We start from the raw sequence: 19,805 nt of genomic DNA, 5'->3' as shown, positions 1-19,805 counted from the left end.
GGCGGTCAAGATTTTCAGAACATCGTATTATTGAGGAACACAGAAAGCTAAGTAGAAAGAGCCTGAAAATGCTAGGAAAGCATCCTGAAAGAAGCTAGCCTGGCTTTTTAACTGCTCTCAATGTCCTTCAAACACTGCCTCCCTAAACACAGCCTCTTTCTCATAATCAGGACTCCGAACTTGTAGATTACTACTCTGTGAACCTTCCCTTGAAATGCATGACAATTTTATCTTTGAATCTGCGTTGAAAGTGACACCTAGGAAAACATCAGAGAATGTGTAATGACATCAAAACTTGCCTCCATTCATTCCCTGAGCCTGCCATTACCCCCTCAGGCCCTGAACAGAGACTACTCCAACCTTTACTGGAGACTTGGACATAGCCATGTGTTTGTGTGTTTGTGTGAGTAGGCAGCTGAAATTGTGTGCAAGACACAGGGCTTCTGTGAAGTATGCAGTTGCCTTCTCTGTGTTCATTCCCCTACATGGGGATGCAAGGCATTCACCACTGGGGAAAAAGTAATTTAAGAGATAAATTACAGAAGAAATGAAAAGCTTTCTCCCCTAGTTCTTCTAGCACCTGTGTTTTGTGCCTTGCCTCACAGATCATGGCTGTGGATCTAATGTGCGTTGTCCGTATCTCACACAGAAGAGCACGGAAGGGTGGTGCCGTAGAGCAGTTAGAGGGCACACACGGGTGAGCGAGAGAGAGGATGGATAATACACTGAGATTGTGGAGGCTGAGGAACTTCACATTCTGAGCAGTTGCCAAGGAAGCATTTGTGAGAGACAGGGAGGATGCCCTATCAAAATTCCAAATGGAACCAGTCCAAAGTTTTCATGAGTGTACTGACCCCAGTGACTATCTGTACCACTGGCAAAGGCCCCTGCTCAGGATACCAGACAGAAAAGCTGCAAGGTTCATCTGAGTTGATCCAGTAAATCCTCTCTAATGGCCTTTTACAGAAATTTCACTTTGAATCTGAAGCAGGTTCTTAGGTTGAATGCTGACGAAACTTCAAAATCTATCTAGGCAGAAAGAGCCACGGGTATGGGAGTGAAGAGCTTAGGTCTCATTTTATCATGTTTCACTTTCATTGGAACTTGGGTTTTTGGATAGAACCTTAATTTTCAGAATGTTACATACATTTTCACCTCAGAATTATCTAGAACACACTGTGTGGCAGAGAATGGCCTTGAACTCTTGATTCTCCTGCTTCCATCTCTCAAGTTTTGAGATTACAGTCAGAGGCTACTACACTGGACTAATTTTTGTTTCATGAAGGTGGTTACGATGGAAACCTAATGTTTTCAAGAAAAAGCTTTGGGTGCCACGTTTTCAGTTACCAACTTGTTAACTGGGGTGAAAGCTTAGTTTCTTTTAAGGTTTATCTAGTAAATGCGGTTTACTGCTCAGTATGGTATATAATGCATGTTTAGTTTAGTTTCCTTGCCAATGTCTGTAATGATGCTCTTTAATTCAAATTTTAGTTCCCCCTTTGAAGGACTATGGGATGCATCAAAGCAGTATGGACCAAGGTTAGGAGAGGAAGGTCCAGCCATACTTCCTCTTGGCCAGCTTCACATCACTTGGAGCATAAAGCCTTAGGTGGAGCTGTGGGACATTAAAAAGCCAGGCCAAAATAAATGAAGATGTTACAAGGCAAAGGAGGAGAACAAAGTGAGGTGTGTAAACATCAAGGCAGGGATGGTTTAGGAGAGGTCTGTGTTGGAGAGAGGAGACGCTGAAAAGGAATGAATAGGCTTTAATTTTTTCTGAATTTTATACAGGGTTTTAGTCCCCATCAACCTCAACTTCTAAGTAATTTGACTATTTTATGTACTGTTGTTTTTTCCTTTCAATTACCATAGGAAAGCCTATGAAAGAAAGCTGAGCACTTGAAAGATTGCTCACTAAAGAATTATAGAGGGTCTAGTGAGGTAAGTGTGCTTGCTGACAAGATGGCTCCATGAAGGAAGGTACCTACTCCTACAGGCTGTCCTCTGACCTGAACAAGAGAGCCATCTCTGTCTGTCTCTGTGTCTGTGTCTCTATGTCTCTCTGTCTTTCTCTCTGTTTCTCTCTCACACACACACAATAAAATGTTTTTACTCTCTCTTTCATACACACACACACACACGTTTTTGAAGACTGAGAGGCCAATAAGAAAACTCCACTGTCAATTGAAAGAGACTAATAAAAACTGCAACGTTTATTTAAAAAAAAAAAAAAAGATCCTTGGGCATTTAGCTCAGAAACTAACATTCAAGTATAATTTTTCACAGCCTTTTCTACAATTAACCAAATTCTCAGAATAAATCTTATTGACATATCTTTTCTTATATGTATATTTAAGGTTTTGAAGTAAATAAAGTGTATCTCAATGGTTTTAGAAAATCGAGAAAAGGCTTTAAAATCATATTGTCCATATTGTGTCTCAAAATTGTTCCCTTTCCACGTAGACATAGACACCGTAGCTGTTTTAAAGTTTATAGATTAATAGTAGAAAAAAAAAAAAAGAAAAAAAAAGATGACTAGCTCCTTGGAAAAGGTCGCCATCTAGGGGAAACTGACAGATGCAACAATGTATCTGCATTGCACCACCTTGCTGCTTAATTCCAGTGACAGAGGGGGGGGGGGAGGGGGAGGGGGGATTACCACACTGCGTAAAATCAGATGAGTCATCTAGGAAGCACAGACCCTATGGGGGTCTAGAAAATAGGTACGCGCCATTTTATTTCTATTGCTAACATTTGACCCGTGTATAGCTTTTGTTTAAACGTTAGGAGTTGATTTCTCCTCATTCCTTCTTTCTATAACCAAAAGTGATCAAAATAGATATTTTCAGTAAACAGATATTGTTACAAGACTAAAACTTGTGTTTGAGGCAAATTTTGTGATTTAAAAACAAGAAATTTTATCATTACTGTGAAAAATCTAAAGGTGCCAAGATATTTAGAAAACAAAACAAAACAAACAACAACAACAACAACAAAAACGTCTACACGAATGAAACCTTGAAGTTATTTCTTTCTTAAACTTGATGTGTCTAGAATTTTTTTTTCTAGGCTTCCAAAAAATAACAAGTAAATGGCAGCATAATTTAGTTAGATGTTATAATCAGGCTATATCTCCTTAATACTATTTTTTAATGCTTTGGATTGCTCTTTTAGAGACTCATGAATTTCCTGAAAGCATATTAAACACATATAAATATACTAAATTAACATAATCCTTACAGATAGAATATTTTGAAAGGAAGTAACAAATCACTGGGGAAATTTAAATGGTTGCTGACCAGCTAAAAATTGAATGTCCTGTTTGAAAGTTATTAATCTTAAAAGTTGACCCTTTCTTCAAAATCCTATATATAATTTTTCATTAAAATCGTATGATTTATAGATAAGAGGTTTTGGTGAGTTAAATGACTGAGATTTGATGTGTTTCTGTGTATGCATATATGCTGTTCATGTGTGCACATGTGTACATGAGTAGAGACTGTCTTTGTATGTGAATGTGCGTGCCAGGTATGGCATTTGTGAGGTACCTGCCTCAGTTTTTCACAGTGAGAGTTTTTGAGATAGACTATCTTGCTGTACTTGGAGCTCACTGATTCAGCAAAGACGAGATGGCCAGGGAACTCCTGGAATCCATCAATCTCTGAGTCCCCAGCCCAGGGTTATGAATAAGCACAATGCGTGGCTTTTTACATAGGTGCTGGGAATCTAACCTCAGATCTTCAGGTTTGTGCCATAAGCACAAATTGAGCCATCTCTGCCTTGCATTATTAATTCTCAGTAATTCAAAAATTGTAAAGTATGCGATACAGTATACTACACCTGGGCAAATACCAGGTAGGTATTTTCTACCCATTACAGAGATGTCTGCACTTCCACATTTATTATGGCTCTGTTCACAACAACTAGGAAATGTAGTCAACAAAGATCTCCATCAAAAGATAAACAGATAAGATGTTGTACCTATTTGCAACATAATATTACTCGGATGTAAAGAAACATGGAATACAGATAAAGGCTGGTTCTGAATATATATATATATATATATATATATATATATATATATAGAGAGAGAGAGAGAGAGAGAGAGAGAGAGAGGTCACACATGTCCCTAAAAACAAATACCTCATTGTCTCTCTCATATATGGACCCTATCTTCAAATCTTTTGTATGTTTAAAGTGGAGTATATGTTGAAGCCAGGGAACTAGAAATGAGCCACCATATTTAGCAAGTTACTCATTACGAAAGAGAAGGTAGGAAAATTAAATAAAATAAAAGAAGTGAAACACTAAGGACAAAAGTTTTCAAACATGGAGGGGATAGGAAAATAGAGGGGTCAGGAAGCTTTGCCAAAATGAAGGGTGGATGGAGAGGGATATGGACTCTATGATCTTCTAATCCAAGGGTGGGGGGGAATTAGGCAATATTATAACACACATGACATGAAAAGGGAGAGGAATTATGTGTGTTAAAGGTTTAGGAGAGATAGGGCTAGTAGGAGGTAAAAGTAAGGATGGGTTAGCCTAAAGTAAGCACATATGAGGAAACCTTACAGAAATCTACTAATTTGTAACCTAGTAAGAATATTATATGCAAGGGTTTAAACAGAATATTTTGGATGGATGGATAGAGAGGTTTCTAGAGGACATGGGTTATTATATGAAAATCTCAGAGCCAGACACAGGATATCTCTGCACAAATTGGTCAGAATGGTCCCCAGAGGCACCCAAGCAACACAGGCAATTGTAATGACTGTGATGACTACTGTTTGCCTGCCATAACTAGATAACAAGACCCTATTACGGAAAACACCGCTTAGTTTGGATACAGGTCAGAAATTAACCTCAAGGTGACCAGAAACCATTTTCACTGATGGCTAATTTACATAGTGACAAAGGGCATACTGTGGTTTACTTGAGGAAAAAATCACAAATAGTCTTGTCCAATGTTAGACCGAATATGCTACAGTAATGACCTACTAGCAAGATGTAGACACTGGTGCAAACATGGCACACTGTTTATGGTGATAACCTCTGCTTTGGGATGGGCTGTGAAGCCTGCTGCACAGGAGGGATTGATTGCCTGGTTCTATAATGCTAATTAAAAGTCCATGAGCATGCAAGTCATAGACCCTAATGGGGATCCTACCTTTGTTGTTTTGTTAAGTGGTCATGCTGTCAAATGGCCTTCTTCAGACCGTCTTTATAGATGTATGTGACACTCAACTTTGGTTAGAGAAGCTTCTTTATGTGGTGGACAGGTGTTGGTACAAAGACTGATAACTGGTCACAGTGCCAAGTATAAGTAACTCTGAGTGCTGAGGTGTGGAAGGGTCATCTTTATTCATCTCTTCCAACCTCTCATCATCCAAGGCTTTGGAAACATGCCAGAAGAGAGGTGGAAAAAGAAGGGTGAAATGCTGACCTTTGGACATGACATGGCTGTTGCACACATCAACTTATGAAAGCTGCTATTATCTGCACAACGTAAGCCAGTTAAAAATCTGACCAGGGTAGATGAGAGGTCTCCAACGCTCCACTCTTAGCAGAAGAGCTGTGGGCAGTTGGTGGCACCTGTGGAAAGGATAGTCACTCTTATTCACGGATGTGAATACTGATACATTGCCCATATGCAATGGATGGACACACCCACGCACATCTGAGAAATACTAATTGAAGTCATAGTTATTAATAACAAAAAATGGACACAAAGTTGGGAGTCAGACACAATAGAAGTTGGAAGGAGTAGTAGTGAATAAATATGAGAAAAATACTTAGTACAATGTTTTTTCAAGACAGGGTTTTTCTGTGTAGCCTTGGCTATCCTGGACTCACTTTGTAGCCCAGGTTGGCCTCAAACTCACAGCAATCTGCCTGCCTCTGCCTCCCAAGTGTGAGATGACAAGTGTGTGCCACTGCTCCCAGCTAAAAAAAACATAGAATTTTTAAAGAGTAAATAAAAACAATATTTTAAAATAATTAGATTGATTTTTAAAGCCCTTTAATCATTGTCCATAAGAATCAATATATAGAGTGCCGTCTATCATTGTTTCATAGTCTGAGTTTTCAAAGATCTTTAATCATTATTCGTAAACATCCAATAACACTAAAAAAGAATAATGGATTAAAAAAAGAATAGAGAGAAACTAACAAGTAAAGGTTATTGGAAAGACTATGACATGTGTCATACTCATTCTCATAGGTCGCAGCCATACTGTAAGGGAACTTCTTCCTTCCCAAAGATCTTCCCTACCAAATGGTAAGCACATTCTTAGCTTATTAATTCTGCAGGCTCTGGGGTGCTCTTTGGTCATGGTTTTGAGCAATTTCTATTCTGGTAACCTCAATATACAGGAAAAATGGAGAATTACTCAGTTTTATTCCTAAGTTATTTTCTAAGTTAAATCTGTTTTATTTTGACTCTTTCGGCTCTAATTTCTGATTCTTTCCACAGGCCAAACTTTCTCATTGATACATTTTGACTCTCATTTTATGTCTTTTTCTGGTCTCTAGATAATATGTTTTATTTATAATGTTGGGTTCTAATTTTTTTTTCTAGTGACCACATGTGGCAGCTCTTAGACTCCTTTCCCCTGGTAGCCAGAAACTCTCCATTTTCATCCACTTTCATTAGTGATGGCTGGTTCTTAATTTAGAGAATTAAGAATTTCTCAATCAGAGTGATCGCTACTTTCACCTTAGAAGACAGGGGAAAGGGGCCAGAAACCCTCTCTAATGATGTGCCATCACAATTTGGCACTCAACATTTTTTTTTCTCTTTAAAATATCTCATCCTATAAATAATTTATCTTGAAACCTTTAGACTTCAATTGCAGAGACTCAGCACTTTGCAAAGACAGCATTACCATATGCAGTATGACTAAAAACGCACAGCTTTAAATATTGAATGAAAATTGCATCCTTGAATAATCTGAAGTGACTGTAACATTTTATCCACGTCCTCTCCAGTTCAAAGTGGAACTAATGGCATTAGCAAACAGAGTAGTGGCTTCCAATCTGATCTGTAGTAGCAATATGTCCATGACCAAATCTTTTAGTAGTTTCTAGCTTTTGCCTTTTCATTGGTGAACTAAGCATATATAAGTAGTATAAAGTTTCACCCAAGATAAAAGTTTGAAAAAGTGAACATAGAATAAACATACTGTTGACTGGAAGGTTCTAAGCCAGGTACATTAAAATCAGCATGAATTTTTTTCAGTGAATTCCGGAAAGGAATGTTGCTGAGAGCATTTTCATGATGATTCATGATCAAAGGTCACCAAGATTGAAAAGCCGAGAATGGCTCTCTTCATTAACAGAAAATCTGCTTATTCACAAGGACTATATAAAGAGAAGAGGCTTTGGAATACCAGAAATGGAGTTGCCCCCCAACCAACACTTCCCTGTGCTTTTTCCCCCTACTCAAGTGGATTTAGTTCACACTGCAGTAAGTCACTTTGCTCCTCTGTGAGAGCTAGCCAATGATTGCCATTCACTTCATAGATTTATTTTAGTTTCACTATTTTTCATAAACATTGATATCATTCCAGGATTCTACACTTGAAAGAGATGATCCAAGTTTTGACCTATTGACTCTTCTAGAAGGAAGAGAATCAGAGACCACAGACTGTGGCTTACAAAGTATCCATGAGGTGGAATGTGAAGGTCATGGAAAGACGGTGTCTGCTCTTCCTCAGGTGACTCTGTGCTACACGTGAATGCATCTCACACACTCCACCTCAGCCACGGCAGAGCTCATTCCAACCTGAATATGTGTTCTCCTAACACTGCCTGAACAGCTTCAAAGACTGGGAAGAGGGCAGTAATAAAAATATCAACTATTCCCAGTTGGTCAGACCAGTAACAAACAAGCAAGTTTGTTTTATCCATTAGCAAGCTATTGCTCTAATTAGTGACTGGGACTGCTAATGAATTAATTGATGTTCAGGTCCTAGGAACAGCTACTACACAACTCACTTTTAAAAGTAAGTCAGGAAGGAACACATACAGTTAATTTTCATTTGTTAGAATTAAGCTAACAAACATTATTTAGCTAAGCAGTTTGGATTTCATATTTAAGCATATGAATCAAAAATTTATTAGCTGTGTTCTTTACTGGCACTATTAAAAGAAAACACATATTCTGTTAGTGAAAAACATGATAATTAATGGCCTGCATGTTGAAGGGGGCTCAAAAGATTCACTGGGAGAGTGCTTTTATATTTCACATAAGTAGGTAGTTATTGTAACAACATAAAATTATGTACAGAAATCTAAAATACACATAAATCTAAGGATTCTTTTAAACTTCTGTTTTCCTTCTATATCTTAGTCTGCTGATAGAAGCAAAAAATGATTCACATAGTAATGTATCTAAATACTGTAGTGCTTTTTGCCACAATCACAATGTTTTTATGGGTATTAATGTGCTATGTTTTCCTTTTTTCTTAATTGGGATATTTATTAATTAAAATTAAATTCGCAAACCTGCAATTATCGGGTGCCTACAATGTGACAATTTCTTACTATCTTTATGTATGTGTAACTAGTTAGTGGTGACCTCTCTGATGCTTAGGGAACACGCCCAATCTCATCTGAGCTATGTCTTTCAAAAATGCTTCTGTAAATGAAACAGCTGGCAACCATAGGCCACATGTACCATGACCACTAGGTGGCAGCTCTGTATTGCGCTAGGGAACATAAGTTTTTCAGCACATGTAGTAAAAAAGAGCCAGTAGTGTTAACATCACCTTCTATTTGTGCAGGAAGTAGTGTGGAATCACATAACATTTTCAAGAGAAGTGAGAAACATTAACATTTTATTTAATTGAATGTGAATACTGACTTAAAAAAAAAGAGGGTACATAGACAGAACACAGAGAGCCATTTTGAGTTCATCTTGACTTCGTTTTAACAGTTCCCACATTATAATCTTCCAGTTCAAGGGAATTCTACTATCAATAAAAGGTTAACAAAACACAAAACCCCTAACTGTATATAAAGCATTATATTTCTCACTTTGGTAGTAATGGTTAGTGTTGTTAAAAAATATAATGTAATTAAAACTTATTAACTATTATTATTATTATTATTATTATTATTTATAACTTATTCACTTTGTATCCATCTGTAGCCCCCTTCCTCATCTCCTCCCAGTTCCACCCTCCCTTCTCCCCTACCATGCCCCTTCCCCTAGTCTACTGATAGGAGAGGTCCTCCTCCCCTTTTATCTGACCCTAGCCTATGAGACCCAGGTCACATCAGGATTGTCTGGATCCTCTTCCTCTGTGGTCTAGTAAGGCCACCTTGCCAGGGGGAGTTGATAAAAGAGCAGGTAACCATGTTCATGCCTGTGATAGCCCCTGCTCGCCTTCTTAGTAACCCCCCCCCCAAAAAAAAAGAAAAAAAAAAACTGAGCTGCCCATGGGCTACATCTGAGCAGGGGGTTTAGAGTTCCTCTCCATGCATGGATCCTGGTTGATTCATTTCTGTGGATCCCTGGGCCAAGATCATTTGGCACTGTTGGTTTTCTTGTGGAGCTCCTGCCCCCTCCAGGTCTTTCTATCCCCCCCCCTTCTTCCAGAAGATTCCTTGAACTCTGCCCAGAGTTCTGCTATGAAATTTGTAGGTAAATAGATGGAACTAGAAAAAAATCATCCTAAGTGAAGTAGCCTAGAAGCAGAAAGACACACATGGTATATACTCACTTATAGGTAGATATTAGCCGTATAAACATACTAAGGTCTATAGTCCTAGAGAAGCTAAACCAGGAGGACCCTAGAGAAGATGTTTAATCCTCATTCAGAAGGGTCAATGGGTTGGACATAGGAAGTTGGAGAAGACAGGGAACAGCACAGGAGCCTTCCACAGAGGACCTCTGAAAGACTGTACCCAGCAGGGTATCAAAGCAGATTCTGAGCCTCATAGCCAAAACATTTTGTGATAAATAGTAAATTATGTACGCTAACATTTTACATTAATAAAACAAAGAAAACAGGAAAAAATATAAATATATATGGAAATATTATCATAAATACTTTAAATGCCACATGAAAAATGTCAGAGCATATCAACATCAGTAGCATAAATAGCTCCATACATGCCAATTAACGTCTGTCTGAAATGTGTGAAAAGAAACATAAACCTTGATTATTAATATGTTATAAATGTATTCTAACTAGTTATTTGGGGTTATTAAATCTATCCAATAAAGTACACAATTGCAGTCATCCAGCTTTGTTAGGGCTGTACCTACTGATGCCCTCTTATAAAGCAAGTGCTGTTATAATTCTGTATTGTAATATTGAATGTATACCGTACTTAATGTGAAGTAGCAATATAAAGTGGACTTGAAATTCAGCATTCAGAAGGCCAGACGAGTCTGTGGTAGCCTGGAATCAGTGTCTTAAATCAGGAGTTATCTTTTTGTTGTGTTTGTTTGTTTGTTTGTTTGTTTGTTTGTTTGAGAAGTGGTTTCTCTGTGTTGCCCTGGCTGTCCTGTTACTCAAAAGCAACATCAAAGAAAAAGCTTCTGAATATAGAAGCCTAGCAATATGCTGTATAGAAAGACATGTAAAAGCAGCATTGGTCTAGCTAGTTCATGAAAGATACATTAAATACTTCACATCCCCGTCTTATTTAAGATAGGTTACCTCTGTTTTGTTTATCTGGAGAGAAAATTTGGGGCAAATTGGTGTACAGAGGACTGTCAAATTTATTTTGTATATGTGTGTGTGGGTATGTATGTGTGTGTGTGTGTGTGTGAGAGAGAGAGAGAGAGAGAGAGAAGTGTGCTCTTTGTTATTTTTATTTGTTTGAGAGAAGCTGTTTCACCTTGTGATGTGTAAATCACCACCAGCTGGCCAGCTGGCCAGTGCCCTCCAGCTGACTACTTCCACCTCTGCAGCCCTGGGTTTCCATGTACACCTATGCTCCCCAACATTTTATGTAGGTCCTAGGGATCTGACCTCCGGTCTTCCTGTTTGTGAGTTATGTCCAGCACCCCCGAGATTTCTATAAAGTGTAAGGTAAGGTAAGACACACCCTTGCAAGTGTCCTGCACATGATTTACATGAAAGAAGATGAAAGAGGCTTGAGCCCATGATTGACTTTCTACCTCAAGCATCTGTAAACTTTTGGTTTATGGTCACTTACATAAAAACTTTCCAGTCACAAGTGAAGAATTGGAAAGCAATTCATTCGTAGTCTACACACTTGATATCAGCTTCTTGTCTGAAAGCCAACTCGTGGAAATAACCATGTACATAGAAAAAGGGTCATTTGCTCATTACTGAAAAGCTTTCGAGGAGAAAGGCTACAAAGTCATTACAGACAGTATTCATAGCTATGGAAGACTGTTGTTCCTGTAGCTCTTTACCACCGTGAAGATCAGGCCATCCTTCCAGGACAACCTTCTCAATGTGTAGTCTTCCTGTTGAAGAAACTCAGTTGTGTGTGTTTTCTGATTGTAGCTGTACGTAAATGATTTTTCTAAAATAATGAATATCTACCTGCTAAATGCAGAACATATTTTGAAGTGAAAGCATGTTTCTTTAGATAAGCTTCCAGAAAAATATTTAAATGTAATTTGTTTCAGCAATAAGCTTATCTCAAATTCTTTCTTTCTGCCAATAATAAAGAAGTAATAAACATCTCAATGACCACAATGTATGCAAGTAGAGAAATATATTCTAACATTTTTCCTGTGTCCTGTGGTTCCAAATAAACAACCTTTAATTCTTTTTGACTGCATGAAAAATATATCTACTCTAACAAATTGACCCTTAACTAGCAGCCTGTTAAGAATCACCCTGACATAAAACTTTTGTATGCGAAGAGAAAGTAAGAACATTGGTACAGGTTCCTTAGATGCCTATTTGTTGTTGGTCTTATATTGAATACAGATCAAAATTAGGCAGTTTATTTCTAAATTGTTTTCTTTACCTTTTCTGTCTCTTTCTCCTTTCTTCCTTCTCCCCTCTCTTCTTCCTCTTGTTTATCTTTTTATTTCTTGATACAGGGTCTCACTATATATCTAGCTATATCTATAGCTAATTCATACCAGTATCTCTATCTATATATCTAATCCAATTCTAATCTATATCTGCACACGTACCTGTACCTGTATCTGTATTTGTATCTATATCATCTGTATCTATCACTGTATCTATAGCATCTGTATTTAAACTATTTCATCTATATCTGTATCTATCCCAATCGTCTATCTAATATATCTAACTTATATCTATATCTTAGTCTTTTTAGTGTATATCATTTACATCTATCTATATCTGTATCTATATCATCTATATCTAATCTATGTATCCCACAAATCCTTCTATATATATACATGCAAAGTACATATACATACATATATGAACATACATATATATGTATGTTCATATACATATATACATATATATATATATATATATATACAGCTTAAAGTTTACTAAATTGATTCCTGATAAAGTTCTAAATCAGATACAGGGAAGTATGGTTAAGTAAGAAAGCATGACTAAAAGTAGACAAATGGGGATTGGAAACCATTTTCTCATTTGAGTTTTCCCTTATATGTAACTGATAAGTAAAATTGGTTGTGAGAGTGGTTATATGCTTACAATCAATGTATGCTAAGGATCTTGCATATATTCAAATGTTTCAGAATCTGAAGTCTATCTTTCTTCAATGGAACTAACTGCAGTTATTCTGTTGGTTCATGAAGTTTATTTTAAACATCAAAGCACTAGACCTTTCTAATTGTATAATTTTACCAAATGCTTAAACAAGATTTCTAGGTTAAACATATTCATACTTAGTTCAGGGTGACTGACTACCTTAGTACCCTATGATGGAATAAGATACCCCAGGCTTTATTAATGAACTAGGTTGATGTAATTTTCAGAATTCAAGGGTCATTACTTTCACCATAAAATTTAGTTCAGCATATAGTAATTTATATTGATTTATGGTCCATAATTAAACTCTTAAGTAATGGTTATTTCTTTATAGTTCTTCAAAGTGAGTCTGTGTGATAGTGGAGTGTTGTCACTATGTTTGGGAAAATAGAAACAAAGGCATGCAATTATTGTCACATGTCATGTAGTCACTAGGGTAGAATACATCCAGGAATTCTTAACATATACACAATTCTTTTTCATCTCTTCTATCGACTGACTGATTTTGAACACTTTCCAATTATGTAAAGCTAATACATAACAGTTAATACTGAAATAACTAAGACAGAGTCACATTCTGAGTTCGTTTCCATACACTGATAACCCAAAACAAAATGACTCAGAACTATTAAATGAAAATGTGAATTCTCTGTTAGTATAAACCTGACTGATACCAATAGCACAGCAGTAACATCATTGTGTGATCCTGAAAATTTTCAAATTACATTTAAGAAATTCTTGTCCTCAAAGAGTACCTATCAATTGATGTTTGTATGATTTCTTTTCCAGATTTGTATGGCTAATATAGATAGAAAGACACTGGCTATGTTTTTATTTTCTGTCTTTATTGAAATGGAATGTATTGGAAATACTGTCTTCTTTATGTACTGAGGTGTACATTTTTATGAAATCATACTCAGGGCTCAGCGTTGGTTTATAAATATCAAGTAGGTTTATCATTCTCAGAAAGCCAAAATTCCACACAAAAGAGTTCTGTCTCCACTAGTCAGTGACTAGAAAAGGAAAATACTATGAAATACCATCTATAAATTCTTATGAAAATTTCTAAGTTAAACTTTAATTCCTTTTAATAGTAAATGAGAAGTAACAAAACAGAATAGGATTAATTTTACTTAGTTGAATATTTTTTTTTACAATGTTCACTGGGGCCTATATATTTTAATTACTAATTATTATATCCAATTGCAATAACTTTATATTAACTATTTAACAAGTAGTCATAGAAGATATGTCTATCTGTCTAGCCATCCCAAACAGACAGAAATGATGCTTATTAAATTTAGGCCTTTTTAATGTTTTCTGACATTTGATAAAAGGTCTCTATTTCTGAAAGTGATGCCTATATGGCATCTGTAGGCCACTATGGCTACTTGATTTGCTTTTAAGATGCCTTTGCATGTAAGCTTCCTTGGGACTATTTTATTCCAGTTTACCTTACCTCTAAACATAAACACGGGGTCTGCTTTGAGCCACACTGGTACTCAAGTCTACTGTACAAGCTCTCAAGTTCTCTAAAGAAGCCATGTGGCGTTCCTGAATGGAAGGTAATGAGTCGGTTCAACAATCATGCTGAGCAAAGCTCAACATACTTCATGATAATAACCTGTGGCCTAGTATATGAAATGTTTCATGATGGATATATTGTGGTGCCAGTCTCTCCAGGATCATCACAGTATCTGCTTACAAAACAAGCTCAGGTGGGGAGTAATAAATGACTAGTGTTTACGTTTTGCACACATCTTTCAAAGTACACAGATAAGCACGGGGAGTAAGTAGATAATGATTTCTGCCTACCTCTTTGGCTTCTTATTGGATGCTTCTTCCTTGAGATCCTATGCCTTAGGTCAGTCCTCAGTTACTCAGTGCCAGAAAGGTCCTCCCAGCTGCTGGCCAGTTTAGACTCCATGCTCCACACCCTCCCCCAGGCACATAGGAAATATCCAAGCCTCTAAGTCTTCCTTATGATTTATGTTTCCTTTCCTAGTCTTCCTTCAAATGGGAGTGATTTGGTGGATCATCATTGTGTCATCATTGTTCACATTTTTAGTGAACAATAATAGTAAATTCTAGTAATTCAGTAACTTGAATTATAGTTTCTAGATTAGAATGTAAACTATGAACAATTGCTTATATCCTTGTGGTGGTTGAATAAGATTCATAGATTTGAATACCTAGTCACCAGGAAGTGGTACTATTTGAAAGGATCATAAGGATTAGGTGAAGAGGCCTTCTTGCCAGAAATGGGTTATTGGGATGGGCTTTGAGGTTTCAAAAATTTATGGCAGTCACAGGTGCTCTGTGTGTGTGTGTGAGTGCATGTGTGTGTATCAGAATGCATCACTCAAACAGTTCTCTAACATCTTGCCTGACATGCTCCCTTTCATGTTGATAATGGACTAAGTCTCTGAAACTGTTTAAAGTTGCTTTGGTCATGGTTTCTCTTCATAGCAATAAGACTGTGACTGAGACAATCACTAATTGTAATGAAAAAAAAAGCCTTGGAGGTATTTAATGTGCTGAATTTTATTCTTTAGAAGCGAGGTTGGGAACATGACTAGATGATGATTTGGGAGACCCAGAGAGAAAATTCAGTGGGTTAAACATGAGTTTAATACATTGTATACATAAAGCTCACAAAGAATAGTTGTTTTAAATTAAAACAAGTATCTCTTTAAGATGATACTGAGAATTGTCCAGGTATGAGACTTGTAAAGACATTTAAACCTAAACAGATGGCTTGAAAAGAAATCTAAATAGGTTTAACATAATGATTTTTCAGAAGTGTTTTGAGTGAATCACAAATGAGTTTTGATGTGTAGGGAAAGAGCAGTAGGAACAAGATTGGGCTTGTTTTTATATGTACATATAGTAACTGTAATAAGGCATATCATAGCCAATTTATATAGAGCATTTAATCATACAGAAAGTTATTACTTTTCTTAGCTTAAAATTAAATGGTTGGCATTTACTGTTGTAATTTGTAATGTTTGATATGATTTTTAGAATCTTACAATGATTTTTCTTCATCTTGTTGGACCCTGCAGTACAGCTGCATAGATTTCTGATATTTAAACACAAATGAGAAGGATATTTTTCATAATTTTATTTCTTAATAGTTTATAGTCCTGCTAGCAAAAGTAAATATCTAAGAATGAAGTCAACACAAAAATTTTCTGATCAACCAATAAATACTAACTTGTGTTTCAAGTTAAGCATATCTGACAAGGTGTAATTCTGAAAAAGTTGTATTCAAACTCTTCATCTAGTATGTCTCTGGACATATGATGTCAGTGGAACTTATGCAAGTAGGGGAAAATATGTTTTTACTTCTTAAAATCTTTGAACCAAAGTTGCTGTTTGGAATGATGTAATCTCCATAGGTAATTGCTTACAGATTATCAGAAACTATCACACAGGCTCATATTTATACATTGTTTTTACTCTCCTTTTCAAAGAAGACAAACTGGGAAACAAAATTAGATATTCCACCTCCCAAAAGTCAACATTCTTTTAATCCACTCTGCAAAACTATGTTTCTATTTCCTGTGAACGTATTGAAGGAATACGTGCAGGAACAAGGCCTCACAATCTAAGCCATGTGCCGCTGTTTGCAGTTACCTTGGATCTTAACTAGATGTGCAAGTTGACTTCTGACCATGGGGAATCCTCTCCATGCATGGATTATGGATTGCTGAGGCCATGGCAGATAACCAGTTCCACAGAAGCAACTTCATGTTCTTCTGAGGAAGATCCATAGCACTGTGGAACAAGGAATATAAATGAGCGATGCCACATATACTGTAATGGGGTTACCAAAATACAACCCTCAAATTTGAAGGTGGAACCTCTACAGCAGTAGAAAAACGCTGTTCTAAAGCGCCCTGGTTATAAGAGCGCTGGCAAGTATTCAGTGGCCACCAAGCATGTTTTTAAAGCATGTGACAATCAAATTCTGTTGATTCGGAGCTGCTGTGTATATTTAAATGTTTTTCGATACTGCAAGATTTATGAACTACAAAATCTGTTGTCTGAAGGGGGGACAGCAAATGAAAATATTCAAACTGCAGTAATAAAATATTTGGCCTTTAATCGTTTCCAATAAAATATATCTGAAATCTTCCCCTCTCCCGCCCATAGTCATACACAAACACAGCAATGTTTAAATATTTTATAGTGGCCAACGAAGGTGTTTACATTGATGTTTATTTATGGAACTCACTTTTAAATCTGTTTTTAACAAGTTGTGAATGCATATTAGCCTCAAAATCAGTTCCATCTCGTTTCTCAGTTCCCTTCCTGAAGGCTAATGGCTAATGTCCGTCCGGTACCATAAACAGACCTGCCTCTGGCACGTTGGGAATTATTTGTTCTTGGCTTAAGTAATCATAGTTCATAAAGCTCTCTCTCTCTTCTTCGTCCCCTACTAGGATCGACAAAGGCATTCCCAGACACAAGAATTTTTCTTCCTCTCTCTGTTCTCCCTCCTCCAGCCCCACCTCTTCCAACATATCCTCTTCCACTTCCTCCCCATCGTCAGCCTCTTCCACTTCCTCTCCATCCGCATCCACATCTGCTGTCTCTCTCTCCTCGTCTTCCTCCTCCTCGCTCTCCTCTTTTTCATCACAAACCTCTTTGTCGCACTCATCATCATTATTTTTCTCCTCTTCCTCTACCCGCTGTGGGGTGGGAGACTGGTTTTGCTGCACTGGAGTAGGACTGAAGGTTAGAGAGGGATCCTGCATGAAGCCAAACAGATCTTCCGGCAACTGCGAGTCTTCATGGACGCCGCTGTGGGGCGCGTCATTGGTAGTGGAGCCTCCGGGGGAGATGCCACGAGCCTGGACTTGCTGTGCACGCAACACCGCTTGCTGGCGCTCTAGCTTCTCTTGCTGCCTCATGTCTTCGTAGACCTGGTTCATGATGAACTGGGTGGTATTCCGCGGCGCTCTCATCCCAGGAGCCCGCCTCCCGTATAGGTTGACCGGGCGCAGCAGCTTCCTCATGTCTATGGGCGGGTTCCTCTGGAACGAGCGACGAGGGTGTCGACGCAGGCCACGACCCCTGCGCCCCCAGCGCTTCTTTCGGCCCGGGGGTCTCTCCCAGCCGGGGCTCCAGGGCCCGCTCCAGCAAGAGCAGCAGCAAAGGCAGAGCGGGTGCAGACCATAGGCCCGGATCATCTGCGCCGGGCAAAGGGGGCTCTGGAATGCTATGAGTGGTGGGCGCCAGGGCTCTCCACAGCGCCCCCAGTTGGAGTAAAGGGCCCAGTAGGGGCCTCTGGGCGGTTGGAACCAAGGGCCATGGATGCGCTGTTGCTTGGGTTGTTTCCTGGGAGCCTCGTACTCAGCTTTGGGGCCATCGCGGTATCGCCGCTTGGACATTGGAGCACCCCTCTGCCTTCGATGATAGGAGGACCAGGTGTGCAGTGGGAGGGAGGATGCCCAGCTGCCGCTGCCTCCTCCTCCACTGCCGCTGCCCAGATTAAGGGGATCCTCCCTTTCATTGACCATCTGGGTCATGGTTCAGGGACCTTGCCACCAGGTCTCAGAGGTAGCGTCCTAGGAGCCGTCAATGTGACCAGATCCGATGGTCAATCAGAAGAGCCTCCTCAGCTGGAGCCCCTAGTGCCACGTGCTTCTGACTGTGACCAGGCCTTCCCTCTTCACGAGGACCCCCCTCTTTCTTCTCCACTTGCTCGCTCTTCCTTCAGAATCACTGTCTTTTGCACCTGGGTTGTCTTGCCCAGGTGGGTTGGGTAGGGTAAGGATGGTGGGGGAGGAAGGTGTTGGTGGGCGATGAGATGTGAGAGCCACTCCCGGGTCCCACACACACCCGCCTCGGAGGAGGTGCGGGCTGGGGACGGGAGAGGCAGGGCTGCGTGTTACCTTGCTCCTCCCTCTCAACCCAGGTGCTTCACCGTCGCCGTCCTGGCCGGACTGAACGGGCACGGGCAGTGGCCGCCTTTAAATACTGGCAGGGGGACCCTCGCGTGCCCACTGTGTCATTGGTTGCCCAGGACGACAGCCAATTGGGGTGGACATGACGCCCTCTGCGAGGACTGGGGGTTCCTGTCGGAATTATACATCCCGTGAACATTCTCAGGGAGTCTTGTGACGCATGATTTGAGGCAGAGAGAAAGGTGGGCAATGCCCACACCCTGACAACGCTCAGGGGAGGGATGGTGCTTGAAATTCCTTTCTCAGGTCTGGTGGAGGGTGTTGGAAGACAGGCCTTCACCTTAACCAGGTGGAAAGGGGGAAAATAAAAACAGGAATCTTCTCTACAGCTCTGTGGTCGGCTGTAGTAGAGGAAATCGGGCCCCTACTTTTTCCCTTAAGTTCAAACTTTGTATTCATGGTAGATGAAACATGAGCGCAGACATTTATTGTGTTTACATCACAAGCATGTAACACCCGTTCTTCAAGAGATAGTTACCAGGTTTCCCACATTCAAGAAATGAAGGGGTTTTTAATCCAAGGTTGTGGTGACTGATAGTCATTACAGCTGGTCGTTAAACCCAAACCTGTTTGTCTGTAGAAGAGAAGGTCACCGCACCCATGTACAATCAACCCTTCCTTAACAGATCCCGTGTGATAGGTAATGGAACATGCATAAGAAAGCAATTTGTTGGGCTGGAGAGATGGCGCAGCGGTTAAAAGCACTTTCAGAGGTCCTGAATTCAATTCCCAGCAACCACATGGTGGCTCACAACCATCTATGATGAGATCTGGCGCCCTCTTCTGGTATATGTGTAATAAATATATATATATTTTTAAAAAGAAAGAACCTTATTAATTTTAATGTACCATAGATGTGTATGTTGATTAAGAATTATTATGGAGAATGACATAGCCTTGATTTTGAGAATAGGAGTATTCTGATTTTCTTCACTTTTGTTCCCTCACTAATCTTACCGTAGGAAGACAGTGTTTGACTTTGATAAATGACTATAAATAAGTTTTATCTTGCCTTAGTAAGCCCGTTTCTTAAGAAAGCAACAAATTTCAATTCAGGGTTTTTTCTTTTTCTCTAAATACATTATTATATTATTTTTATTCATTTATTTTTCAGACATGGTTTCTCTTGTGTAGC

At 38.9% G+C, this 19,805-nt stretch overlaps 1 protein-coding gene across 1 annotated transcript; it reads right to left on the bottom strand.

Moving 5' to 3' along the window:
• Positions 1–16,781: 16,781 nt before the first annotated feature.
• Positions 16,782–18,651, bottom strand: Ccer1 (coiled-coil glutamate rich protein 1). Its single transcript, XM_021629593.2, has one exon. It carries the CDS (start codon positions 18,230–18,232, stop codon positions 17,027–17,029), a length of 1,206 nt encoding a protein of 401 aa, XP_021485268.1. The 5' UTR covers positions 18,233–18,651; the 3' UTR covers positions 16,782–17,026.
• Positions 18,652–19,805: the final 1,154 nt, after the last annotated feature.

This window comes from Meriones unguiculatus, chromosome 2, assembly GCF_030254825.1.
Source record: "Meriones unguiculatus strain TT.TT164.6M chromosome 2, Bangor_MerUng_6.1, whole genome shotgun sequence".
In the NCBI taxonomy this organism is placed as follows: Eukaryota; Metazoa; Chordata; class Mammalia; order Rodentia; family Muridae; genus Meriones; species Meriones unguiculatus.
This window is presented reverse-complemented; position numbering and strand designations above follow the sequence as displayed.

What these genes read in the sequence shown, in the direction of transcription:
- Ccer1 (XM_021629593.2), bottom strand. Translation starts at nt 18,232, where the DNA reads ATGACCCAGATGGTCAATGAAAGGGAGGATCCCCTTAATCTGGGCAGC.